This window comes from Dendropsophus ebraccatus, chromosome 6 (genome assembly GCF_027789765.1).
Source record: "Dendropsophus ebraccatus isolate aDenEbr1 chromosome 6, aDenEbr1.pat, whole genome shotgun sequence".
NCBI lineage: Eukaryota > Metazoa > Chordata > Amphibia > Anura > Hylidae > Dendropsophus > Dendropsophus ebraccatus.
Window position 1 is genome coordinate 70,790,586 of NC_091459.1, and position 19,895 is coordinate 70,810,480.

General features: G+C 43.1%; 1 protein-coding gene across 2 annotated transcripts in view; it reads left to right on the forward strand.

The window, feature by feature from the left end:
* Window positions 1-19,895, forward strand: part of PEX5L (peroxisomal biogenesis factor 5 like) — a 222,553-nt gene that overhangs the window by 143,443 nt on the left and 59,215 nt on the right. For both annotated transcript variants that reach the window (XM_069973806.1, XM_069973807.1), the window contains one exon: window positions 17,916-18,027. In XM_069973806.1, coding sequence (XP_069829907.1) covers window positions 17,916-18,027 — 112 coding nt within the window. The remainder of the gene's footprint in view (window positions 1-17,915; window positions 18,028-19,895) is intronic.

The following is a 19,895-nucleotide window of genomic DNA, read 5'->3' on the forward strand; positions in this document are numbered from 1 at the left end:
CGATATGAGGAGATGCTCCAGCCAAGTATCCCCAAGGATGCCATCCATTATTAACATTGCCTCAAGGTAGATTCAAGTGTATGTTTCGCAGCAAAAGCCACTGCGATACTCTGTACTGTTACGGCCTATGACTCTGCATTCTCACAGAGGATTTTCATTCTGCTGCGAGAATGTAGTCACAGCCTATTTACCCAATTAGCCATCAGCCCTTAACAGATCATACTTACCTGCCTGTACTTTCACCTGCTTCTCTGGCACCCGGCTCACTGACAGCCAACTCATCCAATCAGTGGTTACAGTGGGACAGTGCACTTGCTGAGCAGGCCGTTAGTAAACCAGGTGCCAGAGAAACAGGTGGGATATATCCCACAGAGCTGGATATGTCCCTCTGCAGCCCGATACCTCCCCCCATGTAGTCAAGAGGCCTCCTTCTATGTAGCCAAATATCTCCCAGATGTAGTCAGATACCTCCCCATGTAGTCAGATACCTCCACCATGTAGCCAGATATCTCCCAGATGTAGTCAGATACCTCCCCTTGTAGTCAGATACCTCCCCCATGTAGTCAGATACCTCCCCATGTAGCCAGATATCTTCCAGATGTTGTCAGATACCTCTTCATGTAATCAGATACCTCCTCCATGTAGTCAGATACCTCCCCCATGTAGTCAAATACCCCCCCGTGTAGCCAGATACCTCCCCATGTAGTCAGATACCCCCGATGTAGTCAGATACCTCCCCCATGTAGCCAGATATCTCCCAGATGTAGTCAGATACCTCCCCCCATGTAGTCAGATACCTCCCCTTGTAGTCAGATACCTTCCCTCATGTAGTCAGATACCTCCCTATGTAGTCAGATACCTCCCCCATGTAGCCTGATACCTCCCCCATGTAGTAAGATACCTCTCTCATGTAGTCAGATACCTCCCTCATGTAGCCAGATACCTCCCCCCATGTAGTCAGATACCTCCCCCATGTAGTCAGATACCTACCCCATGTAGTCAGATACCTCCCACATGTAGTCAGATACCTCCCACATGTAGTCAGATACCTCCCACATGTAGTCAGATACCTTTCCCCATGTAGTCAGATACCTCCCCCCATGCAGTCAGATACCTCCCCCATATAGCCAGATACTTACCCCAATGTAGCCAGATACCTACCCCATGTAGCCCGATACCTACCCCTATGTAGCCAGATACCTACCCCTATGTAGCCAGATACCTACCACCTTGCAGACAGACATCTCCCCATGTAGTTAAGATACCTTCTTCTATAGCCAGATATCTCCCCATGTAGCCAGATATTACTTTTCCTTTTATTCTCCATCTGGCCCAGACCACCATGATGATTTCTTTACAATTTATCTCTTGCCAGAGAATCTACCAAACATCCCTTTCTCCTACCTATAGGCCTCCATACAGTAATAATTATCTCCCAGATGTAGTCAGATACCTCCCCCATGTAGTCAGATACCTCCCCATAAAGTCAGATACCTCCCCCATGTAGTCAGATACCTCCCCATATAGTCAGATACCTCCCCCATGTAGTCAGATACCTCCCCCATGTAGTCAGATACCTACCCCATGTAGTCAGATACCTCCCCCATGTAGCCAGATGCCTACCCCTATGTAGCTAGATACCTCCCCCCATGTAGCCAGATACCTTCCCCCTATGTAGCTAGATACCTCCCCCATGTAGCCAGATACCTCCCCCATGTAGGGGGAGGTATCTGGCTACATGGGGTAGGTATCTTACTACATGTAAGATACCTACCCCATGTAGCCAGATACCTCCCCCATGTAGTCAGATACCTCCCCCATGTAGCTGGATACCTCCCCCCATGTAGCCAGATACCTACCCCATGTAGTCAGATACCTCTCTCATGTAGTCAGATACCTCCCCCATGTAGTCAGATACCTCCCCATGTAGCCAGATACCTCCCCATGTAGGTAGATGCCTCCCATGTAGTCATATACCACCCCCATGTAGCCAGATAACTCCCCCCATGTAGTCAGATACCTCCCCTCATGTAGTCAGATACCTCCCTGATGTAGTCAGATACCTCCCAGATGTAGTCAGATACCTCCCCCATGTAGCCAGATACCTACCCCTATGTAGCTAGATACTTACCCCATGTAGCCAGATACCTACCCCTATGTAGCCAGATACCTACCACCCTGCAGCCAGACATCTCCCCATGTAGTTAAGATACCTCCTTCTATAGCTAGATACCTCCCCATATAGCCAGATATCACTTTTCCTTTTATTCCCCATCTGGCCCAGACCTCCATGATGATTTCTTGCAGCTACAATTTATCTCTTGCCAGAGAACCTGCCAAACATCTTAGGCGCCGCAGTTTTCCTTTAACTTCCCCCCCTTTTTCCTATCTATAGGCTCCCATACAGTAATAATTCCGCTGTTTGGTGTCATGCGCTGTAAAGTGAGTAGGTGTGTGGGTTGTCCCCATATTTAGGATCCCTCATTTAAAAATAATATCCCCTTCTATGAAGCCCCATATAGAAGGAAGAGAGAGGAGGTGAATGGTGAGAGGAAGAAAGAGGAGGTGAAGGGGAAAGGAAGAGAGAGAAGCTGAAGTGGGAAAAGAAGGGAGAGAAGGTGAAGGGGGAGAGGAAGAGAGAGGAGGTGAAGGGGGAAAGGAAGACAGAGAAGGTGAAGGGGAGAGAAGAGGATAGAGGAGCTGAAGGGGGGAGAGGAGAAGAGAGAAGGTGAAGGGGGAGAGGAAGAGAGAGGAGGTGAAGGGGGGAGAGGAAGAGAGAGAGGAGGTGAAGTGAGAGAGGAAGAGAGAGGAGGTGAAGGGGGAAAGGAAGAGAGAGAATGTTTAGTGGGGAGAGGAAGAGAGAGGATGTGAAGTGGGAGAGGAGGACAGAAGGGAAGGGAAGGGAAGAGGAAAAAGGAGGTGAAGGGGAGAGAGGAGAGGGGGTGATGGGGTGAGAGGAGATGATGGGGATGAGAGTAGGAGAAGATGGGGAAGAGAGTAGGAGAAGATGGAGGTGAGAGTAGGAGATGATGGGGCTAAGAGTAGGCGATGATGGGGGTGAGAGTATGAGATGATGGGAGTGAGAGGAGGTGATGATGTGGGTGAGAGGAGGAGATGATGTGGGTGAGAGGAGGAGATGATGGGGTGAGCGGAGGAGATGATGTGGGTGAGAGGAGGAGATGATGGGGGTGAGAGTAAGTGATGGGGGTGAGAAGAGGAGATGATAGGGGTGAGAGGAGGAGGTGATGGGGGTGAGAGGAGGTGAAGGGGATGAGAGGAGGAGGTGATGGGGGTGAGACCAGGAGATGATGGGGGTGAGAGGAGGTGATGGGAGGGGATTTAGCGTCGGGGGTACAATCAGGGCGGGAGGGTCCTATTCCGACCTGAAAGGGGTCTGGCCGGCGATGAGTCGTGGTGCACAGAGCTACCCCGCCCCAGGCTGTGACAGGACTGGAATAAGGACCGGAAGATTGGGCAGGAGGAGGGGCGTCCAGGGCCACCAGGTAGAAGCAGCGGCGGCGGCCAGTGGACACCGGGGCTGCTCCATCTTCCGGTCCACATTCCAGTCCTGTCACAGCCCGGGGAGGGGTAGCTCTGTGCACCACGACTCATCGCCGGCTGGACCCCTCTCATGTCGGAATAGGACCCTCCCGCCCTGATTGTAACCCGAGGCTAAATCCCTTCCCATCACCTTCTCTCTGCCCCATCACTATCACCTTCCTCCCGCCGCCGCTACCGGATCCAGCAGCCACAGGGGGACAGCATGCAGCAGACGCTGCTGTACCCTGCTCCCAATGTAATCACCCTGACTCCATCCATCTTTCCCCCGGCAGCAGCTCCAAACCCTGTCCCTCACAAAACGCTGGTAAGCTGCTGCTGGGGGAAAGAAGGAAAGAGCTGCAGTGTCCCGGCACCCAAAGCCAAAGTTAATTCAATTTTTTACACTCTGGGGTATCCCCTCAACCTGCGGCACGTACCCCCTGTGTTACATGTACCGTAGGTTTAGAAACACTGCTTTAGGGTATATTCACACAATTAAGGATGTTAACAAAATGAAGGATGGTTGGATGGCAATTAAATGTCTAATTACTGCAATGAAGTGATGCAATAATGCAGCACTGCAATACAATGATCAATTACCAAAATTAAGTGATGCATCCACATGCATCTTAATTGCATAACTGTCTGTGTAAACATAGCCTTAGGCGCTATGTTGTCACTTCGTATAACACCGTCTGTTGCATAGCAATGGACAGTGTTATACTGCCGGACGCCGTTTAGCAATCGGCACATTCCGCATTGAATCATGGGCACCGTTGTGTGTGCCTGCAATTCAATTAACCATTAACTACAATAAAAAGTACGGCTGCCGGTGGAAGTTGATTTTATTGCAATTGTGGTATCCCACCACAGGTGTTGCTATTGGTTACACCCTTCGTAAAAGCCTGTACTTCACCTTCTCTCTGCCCCATCACTATCACCTTCCTCCCGCCGCCACTACCGGATGCAGCAGCCACAGGGGGACAGCGTGCAGCAGATGCTGCTGTACCCTGCTCCCAATGTAATCACCCTGACTCTCTCCATCTTTCCCCCGGCAGCAGCTCCAAACCCTGTCCCCCACAAAACGCTGGTAAGCTGTATAAGTGTAAGTGGTGATGTAGCAGTACCAGAGTTTTGCCCCTAGATGTCGTTGTTGCTAGTATGTATGTTCAGATATTGCACAGCTGTAGGAACATAAGGGTTATTGTTTTGTTTATGCACCACATGGATCTGTACACCAATGAGAGTTCTTTCCTTTCCTAACCTATCATCTTTCTCTTTACTTCTTTGCACGCACTCCTAACCCACTCACAGCACAGTTTACACATGCTGTAGGAAGGAAGTCATATGGGCAGAGTGTGAGGTCTTTTGCCTGAGATTCTGTAGTGGAAGGACGCAAGACAGACCATCAGTTCAGTGTGCAGCCTAGACGTAGAGCACATGTATCTGGACACAGTTTCTCTTCAAGCAACCTTACTAGACACTATGTAGTGTTAAGTCGCTACTAGAGAGGACAAGTCACGGATCACCCCAACCCACGCCGTGGACCAGAGGATCACAGTGTAGGACAATATCCACACAAAGTAAAGAAACTGATCTGGATAGAGAAAAGTTGCTAGAAGCCTATGCACTCTATCTCGCAGCGTGGAACTCATCAGAGAACTCTGACCAGCCTCTGGATCAGAAATATATGTGTAGGAGAGGAAAGGATGGAGCCTGAATGCAGCAGGTATAGGAAGTGTAGGCAGATTGCAACTTCTGGGATGCAGAGCTTGTCTTCATCAAGCGGCACATCTGTGTGCAGGACAGGACTCTGTGTGGCTCCAAGAGACATTTAATGTAGTTTCCTTACTCTAAACTCTGCCCCCCCCCATCCTGATACCACAGGATGTAAAATAAAATAACGTTTTATTCCTGCCCTACAATGCTGCCTTGGCACAAGACCACCAGTGCCTATTGGTAAATATGGCCTTGCATACTTTTTTTTTTTTACTGAACTGTATTAGGCTGGGTTCACACTACGTATATTTGAGGCTGTATGTTTGAGGCTGTATAGCAACCAAAACAAGGAGTGGATTGAAAACACAGAAAGGCTATGTTCACATAATGTTGTAATTGAGTGGATGGCCGTCATTTAATGGCAAATATTTGCTGTTATTTTAAAACAACGGCTGTTATATTGAAATAATGGAAGTTATTTACCGTTATATGGCGGCCATCCACTCAATTTCAACATTGTGTGAACAGATCCTTTCTGGGTTTTCAATCCACTCCTGGTTTTGGTTGCTATGAGGACCTGACATGAGGACCAAATACAGCCTGAAATATACATAGTGTGAACCCAGCCTTAAATTGGTCTTAAAACACAATTCAAGAAAGGCTAAGGGTAGACACCTCAGTAGGTTTACCAGTGTACCTAAAAGCTACCAATGAGTAGGTGTGTCTGCACACATGTGTGTCAGGGTAATAGCACTGAAAATGTCTTGGAAGTAGGGATGGTCCAAACCTGGTTCGAACCCTCCGCAATGATTACCGCTGTCTCCCCGCTCCGTGCAGCGGGCGGATCCAGCGGGAGGAACGCCTGGAAAACTGGGATACAGCCATAGCCATAGGCTGTATCCCAGTTTTCCAGGCGGTCCTCCCACTGTGTCCGCCCACTGCACGGAGCGGACAGAGAGCGGGAATCCAATGCCGAGCGTTTGGGTTCAGCCGAACCCGAACCTTGGCGGGTTCGGACCATCCCTACTTGGAAGCTCACCCTGTGATCCACACAATATAAACACTCACCAGTATTTACAAAATTTATATTGACATGCACATTCTACTTTGACTCATGCAATGTGATAGGACAACATTGAGAAACATGTGTTTAACACTACAAAATACAGTACAAGCCAGTAGACACAGATAGTAGGTTTTAGGGATGAGCAAACCGGCTGAGGTTCGGGTTCGTATGAACCTGAACTATTGGCTTCTGATTCCCGCTGTCTGCCCGCTCCGTGGAGAGGGTGGATACAGCCTGAGGACTGCCTGGAAAACTGGGATACAGCCATAGCCATAGGCTGTATCCCAGTTTTCTAGGCGGTCCTCAGGCTGTATCCCCCCTCTCTACGGAGCGGGCAGACAGCGGGAATCAGAAGCTGATTATTCAGGTTCATACGAACCCAAACCTCATCCGGTTCGCTCATCCCTAGTAAGTTTTGCCTTAAATTCTTCATTAAATATAGGATGATTTTTGTAAGTAAACAAAACAGCTGTTTCTTATGATGGGTATAGTGAACATGGAAAGTGCGGAACCAGTTAACTGCTAGCAGAAAAATCAGTCGCATCATAATTTTTGTCCCGGTGATAACAGCTCAGTGTGCTATAAAAGCTATTTTAATCACGTATGAGAAGCTTCTCATATAGATCCGTCTGAATCTGGGATTTCAATTTACATTACGCACACTGGCTTTTGTTGCTATGCAATATTTGCTATCAACTCAGTATGGAAGGCAAAAAAAAATTAAATTGTTTTCACCTAGGCATTTCTAAAGACTAAAAGTTACCATAAGACTAGTGAACTGTTAAATAGTGGCAAGATTACTGCGAGCATAAGCTGCTTGATAAGTGACAACATTTAATGATGTGGACCTTTACTCCCACACAGACACTCCCATCCAAGGGCTCAGATGATAGTTCTTTAGAAATCATGTTGTTTAATCCCATTATAATGGACAAAAACACAAATGTCACTGAGAAGTGGTTTAAATTCTACAAAGCAATTGATTGATCACATTCAGATGCATGGCCTAAAAATTGTTTATTTCTTTTATAACCAATAAATATTTTATTTTTAATTATGTACAAAATATCACACCAATGTATGTATCAGAAAGATGATGGGGGAACCTACTATGGCTCAGCGGAGTGCAGACTGGACAAGAGGTCACAAAATTTGTGCAAAAAAATTCCAACTTCATCATAGTATGGCATGAAAAAAGCCTATACTAACGCACACTAGAATTGAAAAAATGCCAGGGAAAAAAAAAAAAAATCATAGTAAAATTTTTTTGCAGTTTTTAGGGCCTTTTTGGTGCTTTTTTAATGCACAAAAACTGGCATGCAAAATTTGTTATTCACAAACTGACATTATTGTGCTTGTTACAGGTTTTTCGCCTATCAATAATTTACAGCCGACAATATCTCTTATACAAAATAAAAGGATCTGACACCGTATAGAAAATGTATACATTACATAATTTTATTAACTCAATATAAAATACAACCCATACCCATTAAAAAAGATATAATTCCAGCCTATGGCTATGTTCCCACGTATAAACAACGGCCGCGCCGCATAAACGGACATTGTTTTATGCTACCTATAGCATGAACTAATGATAATGCTCACTAATTCCAGCCATAGATGTTCACGCGGAACGACCATTGTTTCTACAGCATGTGAACATAGCCTTAATATGCAATACAGGCAATGAGATCTTTGTAAAAGCTATAGTGAGTAGTAGGGCCAGTTAACACTGAGCAAAAGCTGCGGAATTCCGCGGCTGAGCTCTCTGCCATGCTCAGTGTCCTGCAGTGTCTGTTTGGGAAGGCACACACGCCTCTGCTTCCTCCCCTCTCTGCTCAAAGAATTGACATGTCAAATTTTGATTGGAGGCATGCGTGCCCTCCCATACAGACACTGTGTGAACTGGCCCTTAAGGTAAGGTGCTTAAAATAACAAGCTGCAGAAAATATGACAATTTCACTGGATGGCAAACGTTATGCCAACTATCACTTCCACTTCACAGCACAGAGATACAGCACCTATGTTCCAGCTCCATTAGTATAGAACTGTGGTACACTCCCTAAATCACTTGGTATTCCAAAATTATGTAAACACTGAACCATCATATTGCACCTTACCCATGCGTGTTTCACAACATGCTTACTGCAGTAAGCACAACATGCTTACATGCTGACTGGAGTAACCTGTTCATACAATTGGTAGAGGTTGTAGCATGTTGGAGCCCCACTGATTTAGCATTTATCACTCAAATGTTTCTTTTTAGAATAACCCTCTAAATGCCCTGTGACACCTCCTGACTAGAGATGGGTGAACCAAACTTCACAAACTGATATTCGGTACGGACAAAAAATGTGTTTCTGATCGTAGCTGCCTCCAGCCGGCTCAGCTAATCACTGACAAAGAGAGGACAGCACCACAGCCAGTGATTGGCTGAGCAGGATGTAATTTTCATGTTCAGAGTGACAGCCCACTCAAGCAATCACTGGCCACAGCTCTGTCTCAGTCAGTGATTGGGTGGCCACCTGGTTTTCTGGTGCAGGGTCCCATGAATGCCAGGTTATAGGAATGTTGCTGGATTATAATCTCCTGAACTGTTAGTCGGGGCCCGTTTATTAGGAAAGGACCCGTCTCTAGTATGCCACAGAAATTATACAGGGGCCATTAGGCAGATTTTCCAGTGCTTGGCGAGGACAGTGATTTACAGCATCAACAGATTAGGGTAATGTCTTCTGTTCTCACCCACAGACCATGGGACTCAGGTCTAGGATTGGGGGCTCTGACCCTGTAATGGCCACAATGATAGAAAATAATCCCCAGGATCTGGCACTGTAATCTAGCATCACACCCATCATCACATAGTAGGCAGGCCTGTGTGTGACTGTCCGCGCTGCCAATCACTGACTCAGAAGGGACAGCCCAGCAGCCAGTCATTGGCTGAGTAGGCTGTGACTCTCATCTTGGGAGTGACAGCCCGCTCAGCCAATCAGTGGCCGCAGTGCTGTCCCGTCAGTGATTGGCTATGTGGGCTGGAGGCAGATGTGGAGACCCATAGGAACACACTGGGGAGCATAGAGAGGTAAGTAGAGATGAGCCAATTTGCTAAACCACACATAAATGGCTAAACACTTGCAATAATTTAGCTATTTTAGTGTGGTTCTTTTAAGGTTCAGACAAACCAGAACTTTGCTTCAAAGTTTGGCAAGCCTGCCAAACCAAACTTTTGCTGGGTTTATATAGACTGCCCTTCATTACTCCCGGGTGAGGCTGAGCTGGAGCTATTCAGGTAAAGGCTATGTTCCCACACAGTATTTTGCTCAGTACTTTGCAATCAAAACCAGGAGTGGATTTAAAACACAGAAAAGCTATGTTTACACACTGCTGAAATTGAGTGAATGGTCGCCATTTAATGGCAAGTTATTGCAGTTATTTTAATAACGACTGTTACTTTCCCTTAAATGACGGCCACGTGGGGCAGAGTAGCACGGACTTCAAAGGCAGCTGGCTGATAAAGAGATTGCTAGGCTAACAAAGCAATTTGCTTTGTTTGTACTATAATTTCACTCATATCTAGCCACCACCACTGTATCCCGTTCAGGGTTTGGTCTATCTCTTGATGCCGGTATTTTAGAGAAAATCTAGTTTTATTTCTGCATTCAATGTTGCGTGGCCTAGAGCTTCCAGATCTAGCCCTGCAGCATTTCTCTCCCCACCTCTCTTCATTTTCAGCACATCCCTGGGCACTTAAAAGAGGAAAAAATTAAAACCGGCTACATTAAGGGGTTAAGGAACAGTTAAAAGGGTTGTCCAGCCCCTCTCTATCATCCAATCTAACATCAGGCATAAGGAGCCACTGCCGCATGTTGTACAGCTATCAAGGCAACCATGCAATGTCCTGCTAGTATCCCGCACATGTAATATCCTTATTAGCTGGACAATCCGTGCTCAATAGCTAACAATTGGTCAGGACAATTTTCCTGCCTGATGTGCAGCAGCTTTTCTTTTCGCTGTCACATTGGTCAGCGGAGAAGGGCTAGAAAGACAAAGTGATTTTTAACGCTAAATGTTTGAAAACGAGGTGGTTAATCATTAACCTGAAATCATTCACCATATTACATGGAACGATAGTCATTAGTTACGATTGTTACCACAATTGTTACTATAATCACTTACTTCATCTGATCACAGCAAATGAAGGAATGACGTGGAATTATGCTGTGTTTACACGAAGCGATAATTCGCCCAATCGATCGTTTGACGGTTATAAAGCAACGATTTGGTTTTTATAACGATCAGCATTTAGACGAATAAATCGTTAGAAAAATCGTCAGAAAATTTGTAAGAAAAATCATTATTGCTATCGTTTTTAAGATTGCTTAAGCCCATCTTTCACATAGGGTGAATCTTTGAAAGACTGTTTACACGAAGCGATCTGCGATTTTCTAGCAAATGACCAACGACCATTTGAGAACATGTTGAAAGATCAAAATGAACGATTTGTCACTCGTCGCTTGATCGCCCACTGTGTTTACATGGAACGATTAACGCTCAAATGCGATCGTTATTGCGAAAGTTCAAACAATAATCGTTCCGTGTAAACGCATTACACTGAACGATTAGTAAACAATTAGTGAACCTATGCGAAATTGCAGCAAACAAATTCGGAATTACAGCAAACAATTAACAATGATTTTAGTGTCAGTACCAAATGAGTGATGAATGATATTTCTTTGGCCGTTTGATCACTGCCTGCATTCACACAAAACAATAGTTGTTTGAATTCAAATGATATAACGATAATTCACATGTTAATTGTCCCGTGTAATAGGGCCCTAATGGTGCGTTTACACAGAGAGATTTATCTGACATATTTTGGAAGCCAAAGCCAGGAATGGATTTGGAAAGAGGAGAAAACTCAATCTTTCCTTTATGACCTGTTCCCTGTTTATAGTCTGTTCCTGGCTTTGGCTTCCAAAATCTGTCAGATAAATCTCTCTGTGTAAATGCACCATTAGGTAAGGGATTCCCCTGTTTCTGCTCTTTGGTCTGCAGGCAAAACAACAACAAAAATCTGACAATATACAATACACATGTACTTTGTCTTTTTTTATTGTTTTATGTTGTTTTTTTCTTCTTTTCACTTCTGCTCTTTACTTTTTATTTCATAATTTGCATAATTCATTCAGTCGTGCTGTTTTCTTTCTGTATTGTTCTCTTCTTTAATACATCATATTTCATTCTTTTCATTCTGTTTTTTTACCTTCTTTCTCTTCTTCCTACATTCAATTTCCACTTTAAGCTGTTTATTCTAGCACTGATGTAATATCGATCTAGTTTATATTTTATTGCTAAAAGGAGTGTTTTTTCTATTTCTTCAGTGTTTCCTACATTGACTGACCCCCAGCTATCTCCTGTGACATTCCTCTTTTCCTGTGACAGATTTCTTGACTCTGCTGATTTTCTACTTAGATGCAACCTGAATTTCTCACTTAGAAGATGATCACCACTTCTAAAAATAGGCTCCCATAAGAACACATTCAATTCATGTAATCAGACTGTGCGGTGTGTCTCAGACACCGTCAGTCATTAAATAAGAAGTCCCAAGAACACTAAAATCGGCAAACAGGGGGATGAGAGAAAGCACTAAACAAGTGAACTCACCCATCCACATGCATCCATTGTGCCATTTCCAGGTCCCATTTGCAGCAGATGGCTGTCATCTTCTGATGGAAACAGGGTATGTCACATACCCGGCTTCTCCAGCAGCAAGGTCACAGCCTAGATCAGCAATTGCTCAGCCAGTCAGTGACTGAAGACAACTTTTCCCCCACACCAGTATCGATATCGGGCGCAGGTCCAGATAAAAGCAGCATATGAATTTAAAAAAAATTGTTTGTTTTTCAGACACAACACTTTTTTGAGTCAATCTGACCTCTTTCTCAATTGTCATACATTGTATGAAACTTGAGAAAGAAGTCGGATTGACTTCTAATTGAATTGTTTCTGAATGTAAACGATTTTTTTTATTTATACACGGCTTTTATCTGGGCCTGTGCCCAATACTCATACTGGTGTGGAGGAAAAGTTGTCTGCTGTTTGAATCCCTAGAGGACTGTATAAGAGTGGCCACGGTCCGACATTACCTTTGGTATATGCCCTTTCGATGGTTGTGCCTTACCTTGCACAACCGCTCCAGGTGAGAGTTTCCATTTTGCACCTTACCTGGATGCAATGTCTGTCAGTCAAATGTGAGTCAGCTGGTTCTGTCGCGGCCGGAGCCAGCTAGGCACATGGCACTCTTTCTTTTCTACCAACCACCAATATATACCTGTTAGGCTATGTTCACACTGCGTACGAGTCCGGCCACATTTCGTACGCCGCCGTACATGTGCGGCTGAAACTAAGGGCGTGGGAAAAATAGACATGCGACCGGATACGTACGAACCGCGAACATACGCACGTAGTACAGTTATGCTTCCCTAGCTTGTTTTTTCGAAGCGATCTGAGGCAGGTCATTTACTTGGAAATCTTCGCCCAGCCCCGTAAACCACACAGAACCTTTTGGATTGAAAAATCAAGTTCAATTTGGCTGAAATAAGTACTTCGTACAGGACCGCATGGAAATCCACGGCCGTGAGTTTCAACATTTCCATCCTCAAACAATAGTCTTGTTCATTTTTCACGGCGCCGTATACGATCCGGCCGTAAGCTCATACGTAGTGTGTACTGTGCGGGCGTATATTGTGTACTTTCAATCGAACGCATCAACCTCAAAACTGTGCGTATATTCGCAGTTCGCACTACGGCCGGAAACATACGCAGTGTGAACATAGCCCAAAAATGGTTGTTTAAGAGTGAAACGTCCATTATGGTATACTATTCAAGGATTAAATGTGATGTAAAGAGGATGAGAAAGTGAAAAGAAATTGTTTTCTGGAGTGCAATTAATATTCTACAATAGATGTGAATCAGTGACTGGGGCGGTATGCCACCCCAGTCACTGGTTGGCTGAGCAGGCAATCAGAAAAAAAGACAAATTTGGTCAGCTCTTCTGGAACATTATTCACACTAGGCAGGAGCACGTTGCTATGGCTGAAATTGCAAACACACAAAAACAAAGAAATGCAACATCTCACCGCAATGGTAAGATACAGACCCACTGCAGATATAAAAATCATTAAAAGCAGCCCCCCAACTGCTAAAAAAAATTCTCCACAAAAATAAGAGCCTAATTATCTTTGTGGAGATTTATTTTGGCAGTTAGGGGACTGCTTTTACTTTTAATGATTTTCATATCTGTAGTGGGTCTACATCTTGCCAATGCAGTGAGATGTTGCATTTCTCTGTGTTTTTCTGAACAGGCAATTAAACAGCCGGGGATGTGAGGTTACAAAAATGTACATCATGACTGCTGGATTACAAAGTGTAGGGTTTTTACACAAATAGTTTATTTAATTAAAATCATCATTTTTTAACCAAGAGGCAATATCCAAAAAGACATAGTCCAGAGATATACATGGGATAGGTCTCATAGAATAATGCAGGTCGTTGCAACTACATATAAGACTAATGCAAAGGAAGGGTCAGTGGAGCCTCGGTTGCGAGTCTCAAAACACAGGAATAGCTAGTGCCTACTAGTGAGGAGATCACCAAAACACCCTAATACGTAGCCCCTTAAGCCCCACCAGGGTGGCCCCTTTTAAGTCAAAGTCTAACTGGGTTGCGAGTATTGCGACAAGGGATTACCAAAGCCAGGCATCCATCCACATACATTCCCCCCTCGTCAGTATGGAGTACGATTCTGGCTAAAAGGGGCAATTAAAAATAGACCAACAAAACCATCAATCCTAATCCAGGATCATGGGTGAGATGATTACTTTATATATGTAGAGTGGTCTGTGCAATATATTGCATTAGCTATTCTGGATGCAGTAGAACATCATTGTGTCCAAGTGATTAGGAGTGATAGTTTTTTCACATTGGTCATGGGCATAGTGCAATCTGATGTTTGCAGGTGTCCTAAGTAGGACAGTTCTGTGTATCACCATTGTGTGTAGATAATAATTCTCTATACACTAAAATTATACATTTTCCTCTATGTTACTTTTTTTTTACAATTTGTCTTAAGGCCCTATTCCACGGAACGATTATCGTCCGTATTCGGCCGATATCGGCCGCTACGAACGATATTCGTCCCGTGGAATAGAGTGCAACGATCAGCCGACATCGTTCATGTCGGCTGATCGTTGCAGTCGCTTGTTTTTCAACATGTTGAAGAACAAGCGACTGATATAGCAGCGATCTGCTGCCGTCGCTCCGTTGAATAGGAGCATCGGCAGCAGACGCTGCTATATCCTATGGGCTGCCAGGACGATCAGCGATCACCTGGGCAGCCCCCCCGCAGCTCCCCGCCGCCCCCTCCTGCACTCACCCGCTCGCTGCAGCCGCGTTGAATAGCGGCGGCAGTGAGCGGGAAACCAGGAGCAAACGAGCGCTGAGAGCGCTCGTTTGCTCCTCTAAACGACCCGTGGAATAGGCCCTTTAGTGTTATATGTAGTTGCACCGACCTGCATTATTAGGTGAGACCCATCCCATGTATATCTCTGGACTGTGTATTGTGGTGATTGCCTCTTGTTTTTATAATTTGTTAGTTTGGTTTAACATTAAAAATAATTGATTTTAGATTGCTTTCTATCCAATTTTTCTGTGGCTATAGTTTAGAGGATATTGCAGTATATATCCTTTTATAACAGACCATTATAGGTGTATTACCTATTTATCATCTTATGTGTGTGGAGGTCCATTGGAACAATTTCTTGTATAATAATTTCGTTTTTTAACCAGTAGCCTTAAAAGAGAGCTTATGAAAAACTAAAAAATAACAGGAAGGTAAGTATACTTACACGTCCCTGTGCCCCATAGTGCCAGTCCCAAATATTGCTGATGGGTGCTGACTGCCATTTTCATCTGGCATCTGGGTACGTCACGTACCTGGCTCATCTAGCTGCAATGTTCTAAGCTGATTTATGACCATATTATAGTTGACCATTGATCTGGTCAAAATCAGCTCAGGCTTGGTTCACATCTGAATCTGTGTTCTCCGCTTTGTTTCCATTTCTCTGATTTGTAAAGGCATTAGAAAAACGGAGAGAGATGAATTCATCCAATTGATTTCAAAGGATCAGTTTCAGTATCAGTTCATATTCACCCTCAAAGTAGATGTGAACTACCGGCACTACTAGTGGAGGGATTGTTGCAAGGTGGAGATTCCTACATATAGTCCACTTGGACACATGCACTTATATCGCTGGTTGGTGCTCACTTTCCAAGAACATAGAAAAATAGCATCATACTCGGTTTAGGAAAAGACTGAAAGGGCACTCACCCTATAGTGCGATCTTCTTTATTTCGTGCAATATATTCCATTAGGTACGTGGCGTATTGTGAACGAGCCCATGATGTCCTGTACTTTAAGGCTATGTTCACACTATGTAAAATAACGGTCGTTGTTCGCGCCGCAAAACTACGGCTGTTGTTTTGAGGTTCTTTATAATGTCTGCAATGCAATGTAACTACGGCCGCTAAATTCACACTACGTATCAGATAACGGCCGTTGTTTATACGGCCCCGTGAAAAATAAACATTTCAATTATTTCCAGACAGTAATACTGCAACAACGGCCGTGGAATTCAATGCGGCCGCGAACATAGAACTTATATCTGGCGAATTAAACTTTCTGAGTGGTTTCTCGGGCTGGGCGCAGTATTTAAAGTAAATGACCTGTTTCATCCCGTTTATAAACATGCTAGGAATCAAAATTAAACAACGGCCGTAGTTTCACGACTAGCCCGTACAATTGTAATTCTACGGCCGTAGTTTTGGTCGCATTCATATTCATCTGCTGTCCGTTTTTTTTCAATGGACAAAAAACAGTGCATGCATATTTTTTTTTTACTATTCAAAAAACAGACATCAAATGGCCATTAAAGTTTTGGCTCAAGAGAAAAGAGAAAGGTTGATAGAAAATTGTGCATCTTTGTAAATTGAACCTGTAGAGCACAACATAAACTTTTTTTTTTATAAAGACTTAATCCATGATGGCCACAAAGTAAAACTTCAATAATTAATCTTAGGATCTAATAAAATGAAATTGTTTACAAGATCGCTACTATCAAAATGGAAATATTATGTTTCTTTTGATGTGTTACGGATGATTCACATCTTGAGCCTCAGAAAAGATAACCTCTTGTCCTTGTCTTGTCTATCTTACTTTCTTGATGAACTGAAAGAGCAGGTCATTTCTATTTGTGCCACATTGTCTATGTAGAAAGTGTACCTTACAGCACTGACAACTCTCACAGAAGAAAAAGAAAGCAATGCACACTTTGTGCAGGCTTCTAATGGGTTACACAATGGAAATGTAAAATAAAATAAACAGCTATTTTCAATTACACTTGATGTAATGCTTTATAGCACTGCAACTACTATAAGTAATTACATTGTCTATAAATATATTCACAGTCAATGTAAAGTTGCATAGGATCGAATATAAGCCATAAATGTGCTTTTTCATTATTATTTGAATTAAATCTGTCATCTACCTTGGCTGTGGTTTGAACATCAGAACCCTGACTGACCGCTACAGTGAGCAGGGAACAGGGCACAGAGTAGGGTGAGAATGGATCCATCTTCCCCAGCACATTTTAGCAATCAGTTTGTTTCTGAAAACTAGAAAATTAAGCAAAGGTTAGATAAACAGCAATAGCAAAACAACAGAATATAGCAGGCAACGAGAACTCAATAATCAACTAGGAAAATAGGCATTACACACACTATATAGGAGAACAGAGGTCTGCTCCAGAAGTTGGTTTGACCAGCCTCTGATTCTTTAACACACAGCTGTGAAACAGAAAACCAGACTGGTAGCATGAACCATCAGTCAGACTAACTAGGCAGCAGCAGAATTAACCCTGATGTTGCCAGAACACAGACGAGTGGGGCTAAACAAACCTAAACAGAGATAGAACAGTGTTCAGACAGCGTTCAGACACAATGCAAAAATAGAACAAGTGCCAAATCATGGCCAAAAGCTGGCTTCAAAAATGTCTCAGATAATCTGTCAGAGATCTTTGTGTGTAAAAGGACCCTAACAAATACTAATGAAAGTACTGACCAAAATTCAGCCATGTTAAAGTGACCTATGCCTGTAACTTACATAGGAACATACATTGGCAAAGCTATACTGCATCCTAGTCTCAGCTGAAATTACCTTGTGAAGACGAAATATTCTTACAATGTTTCAGCTTTACGGGTAGTTTATTAACCTCTATATGAACTGATCAACATTATTCATTTTGAACCTTGCACGTGTGTTAATATTTATATACATCTGGTTACACTGTTTTTGTAGCAGTATATGGCTATAGGAATCTACCCATGGTAGTCTGATTAAGTTCTTAGCATGTAGGCCCCATAGACATGCTCGTTCTCAAGCATAGCTCAATTTTTATCATCCGGAGTTTTCTGACAGTGATTACTCTGACAGAATTTGTTCTTTTTTTATTTTATTTTTCTTTTCAATTTACAGCTGGTGAATGAACAACAAGAAAGCAGGCCTCTTCTCAGCCCATCTATTGATGACTTTCTCTGTGAAACCAAATCAGAAGCAAAGGCCAGGCCAGTAACTTCAAATACAGCAGGTAATTGTATACTGTAATCAACTCTTGTCTCGGGGATAGAGTCATCTCTTTTGGCAGCCTTTACTTCATCTGAGGAAAGAGGCAATAGGCAGCTTGTATAAAATTGGAATCATGATTGTTAAAATAAAGTGTTTATGTTCCACTGAAAGACTGCAATTGTGTGAGAATTCAGAAGTTATAAAGTCTTTCATTGTCTTCTCTACAAAGAGTAAACCACAGCACTTTTGTCCAGTCACTTCATTTTATTTCTATTTCCAGCTGTTTGTTCTGTCTTCTAAAATACAAAAATACTAAAAGTTAGAATGTAAATACAAAATACAAATACAATAGATAGAATAATGTTGGGAATGAGAATAAAGCTTTCTATGGGATGTTTTTTTTTCCTCTTTGTAGCATTCAGTCTTGCATTTTTTGACATAAAGTCGTTTTCCCCACCTTAAAGGGATTTCCCAGGACTGGTTTTCAGGCTACAATAAAAATAAGCCATGGTTTCCTACTCAATCCCCCTCACAAAGAACCTACACAGGTGCCTTGTGACATCCTAACTCACCAAAAATAGTACAGTATCTCAACCACTAACCTGCAAGTTACCAGCAGATGACTGGCTGTGGATTTCAGTAAGTTATCTAGAACAGCCAGATGCCAGAAAAGTATAGTCTGTACAGTCTGCAATGGGGTTTGACATAGTTATGAGCTATGCTGGATTAAAAATAACTTCATTTTTTTCCAATCAGAATGATAATGTTTTATGCGTGTATAGAGGCTGTCTTTTGCAGTAAGACAGGAGAGCAGACAGCCATTTATTTAAGTGCTCTGTTGAATGCTTTCCCTGGCTAGTTCTAGCAATTGGTAGGGGTCCAATTTTCTGACATGTACACATACTGGTGATAGTCCAGGAATGGGGGCAAAATCAATCAAACAGGGCCAAGGTAATGCAGCATTCAGGAATCTGTGTATGGGTAATGTCAGAAAAAAAAGTAAAATGGAGACCTCCTTTACAGAATGTTATACAGTTATACAGGTAATGCTGTTTAAGGATTTCTTGCAACAATGGATGTGTAAATTTGTTCTAAATATATGGTAGAGAATGAATAGGGAGGATTAAAAATTGTCCAATTAATATATCTTCAAATGTGAATCAGTAATTTTGTCCATCTGATGCACAAATAGCCCAGTAATCCCTGCTATATACTTCAGCACAGCAGACTAGAAACTGGCCTTAGTCCCATTGGGATTTGGTAAAAAGAGCTGCTTCATACTGACATGTTAAAATAAGCTTAGTTTTGCTAACACGGGTGGAATTGTACACATTTAGTTTGCATGAATTAATAATAACTGTACCATGTAATCCCACAATTATTTCTCTGGAATATACTCCACACTGACTCCCCAGTTAAACCAGACCAGCTGTTTTCAGTGTCTCGAGGAACGTGTTATGTTTACTTTTAGAATATCAGACACAATTGGATGCCAAGATCCGCCAGGACTCCAGATGGATTTGTACATGTTCTGTAGCAGATACTGGAGCTTTGCATCTGAACACTTTCAGTCTGGCAAGCTCAGCTTCCCACATTAACTAATTTTCACTTAGACAATGAATCCTTCCAGCTCCCAACCTTAGAACATAATAAACAAACATACAGTAAGCATTCAGGATGATGAAGTACAGTCTATTCATTATTTTATTGTGTGCTTGGCATATAGCAGATTTAAACTGGATCCCAAAACAATAGTCTATGCCATGAAATATTAGATTAAAAAAAACACAGAAAAGTACATCAAACACAGAGGAGATAATGCACTATGTGTGCCTTACTTTGCATCAAAGTATACAAGATTAGGCAATCTACACCAGTTTACTTATATGA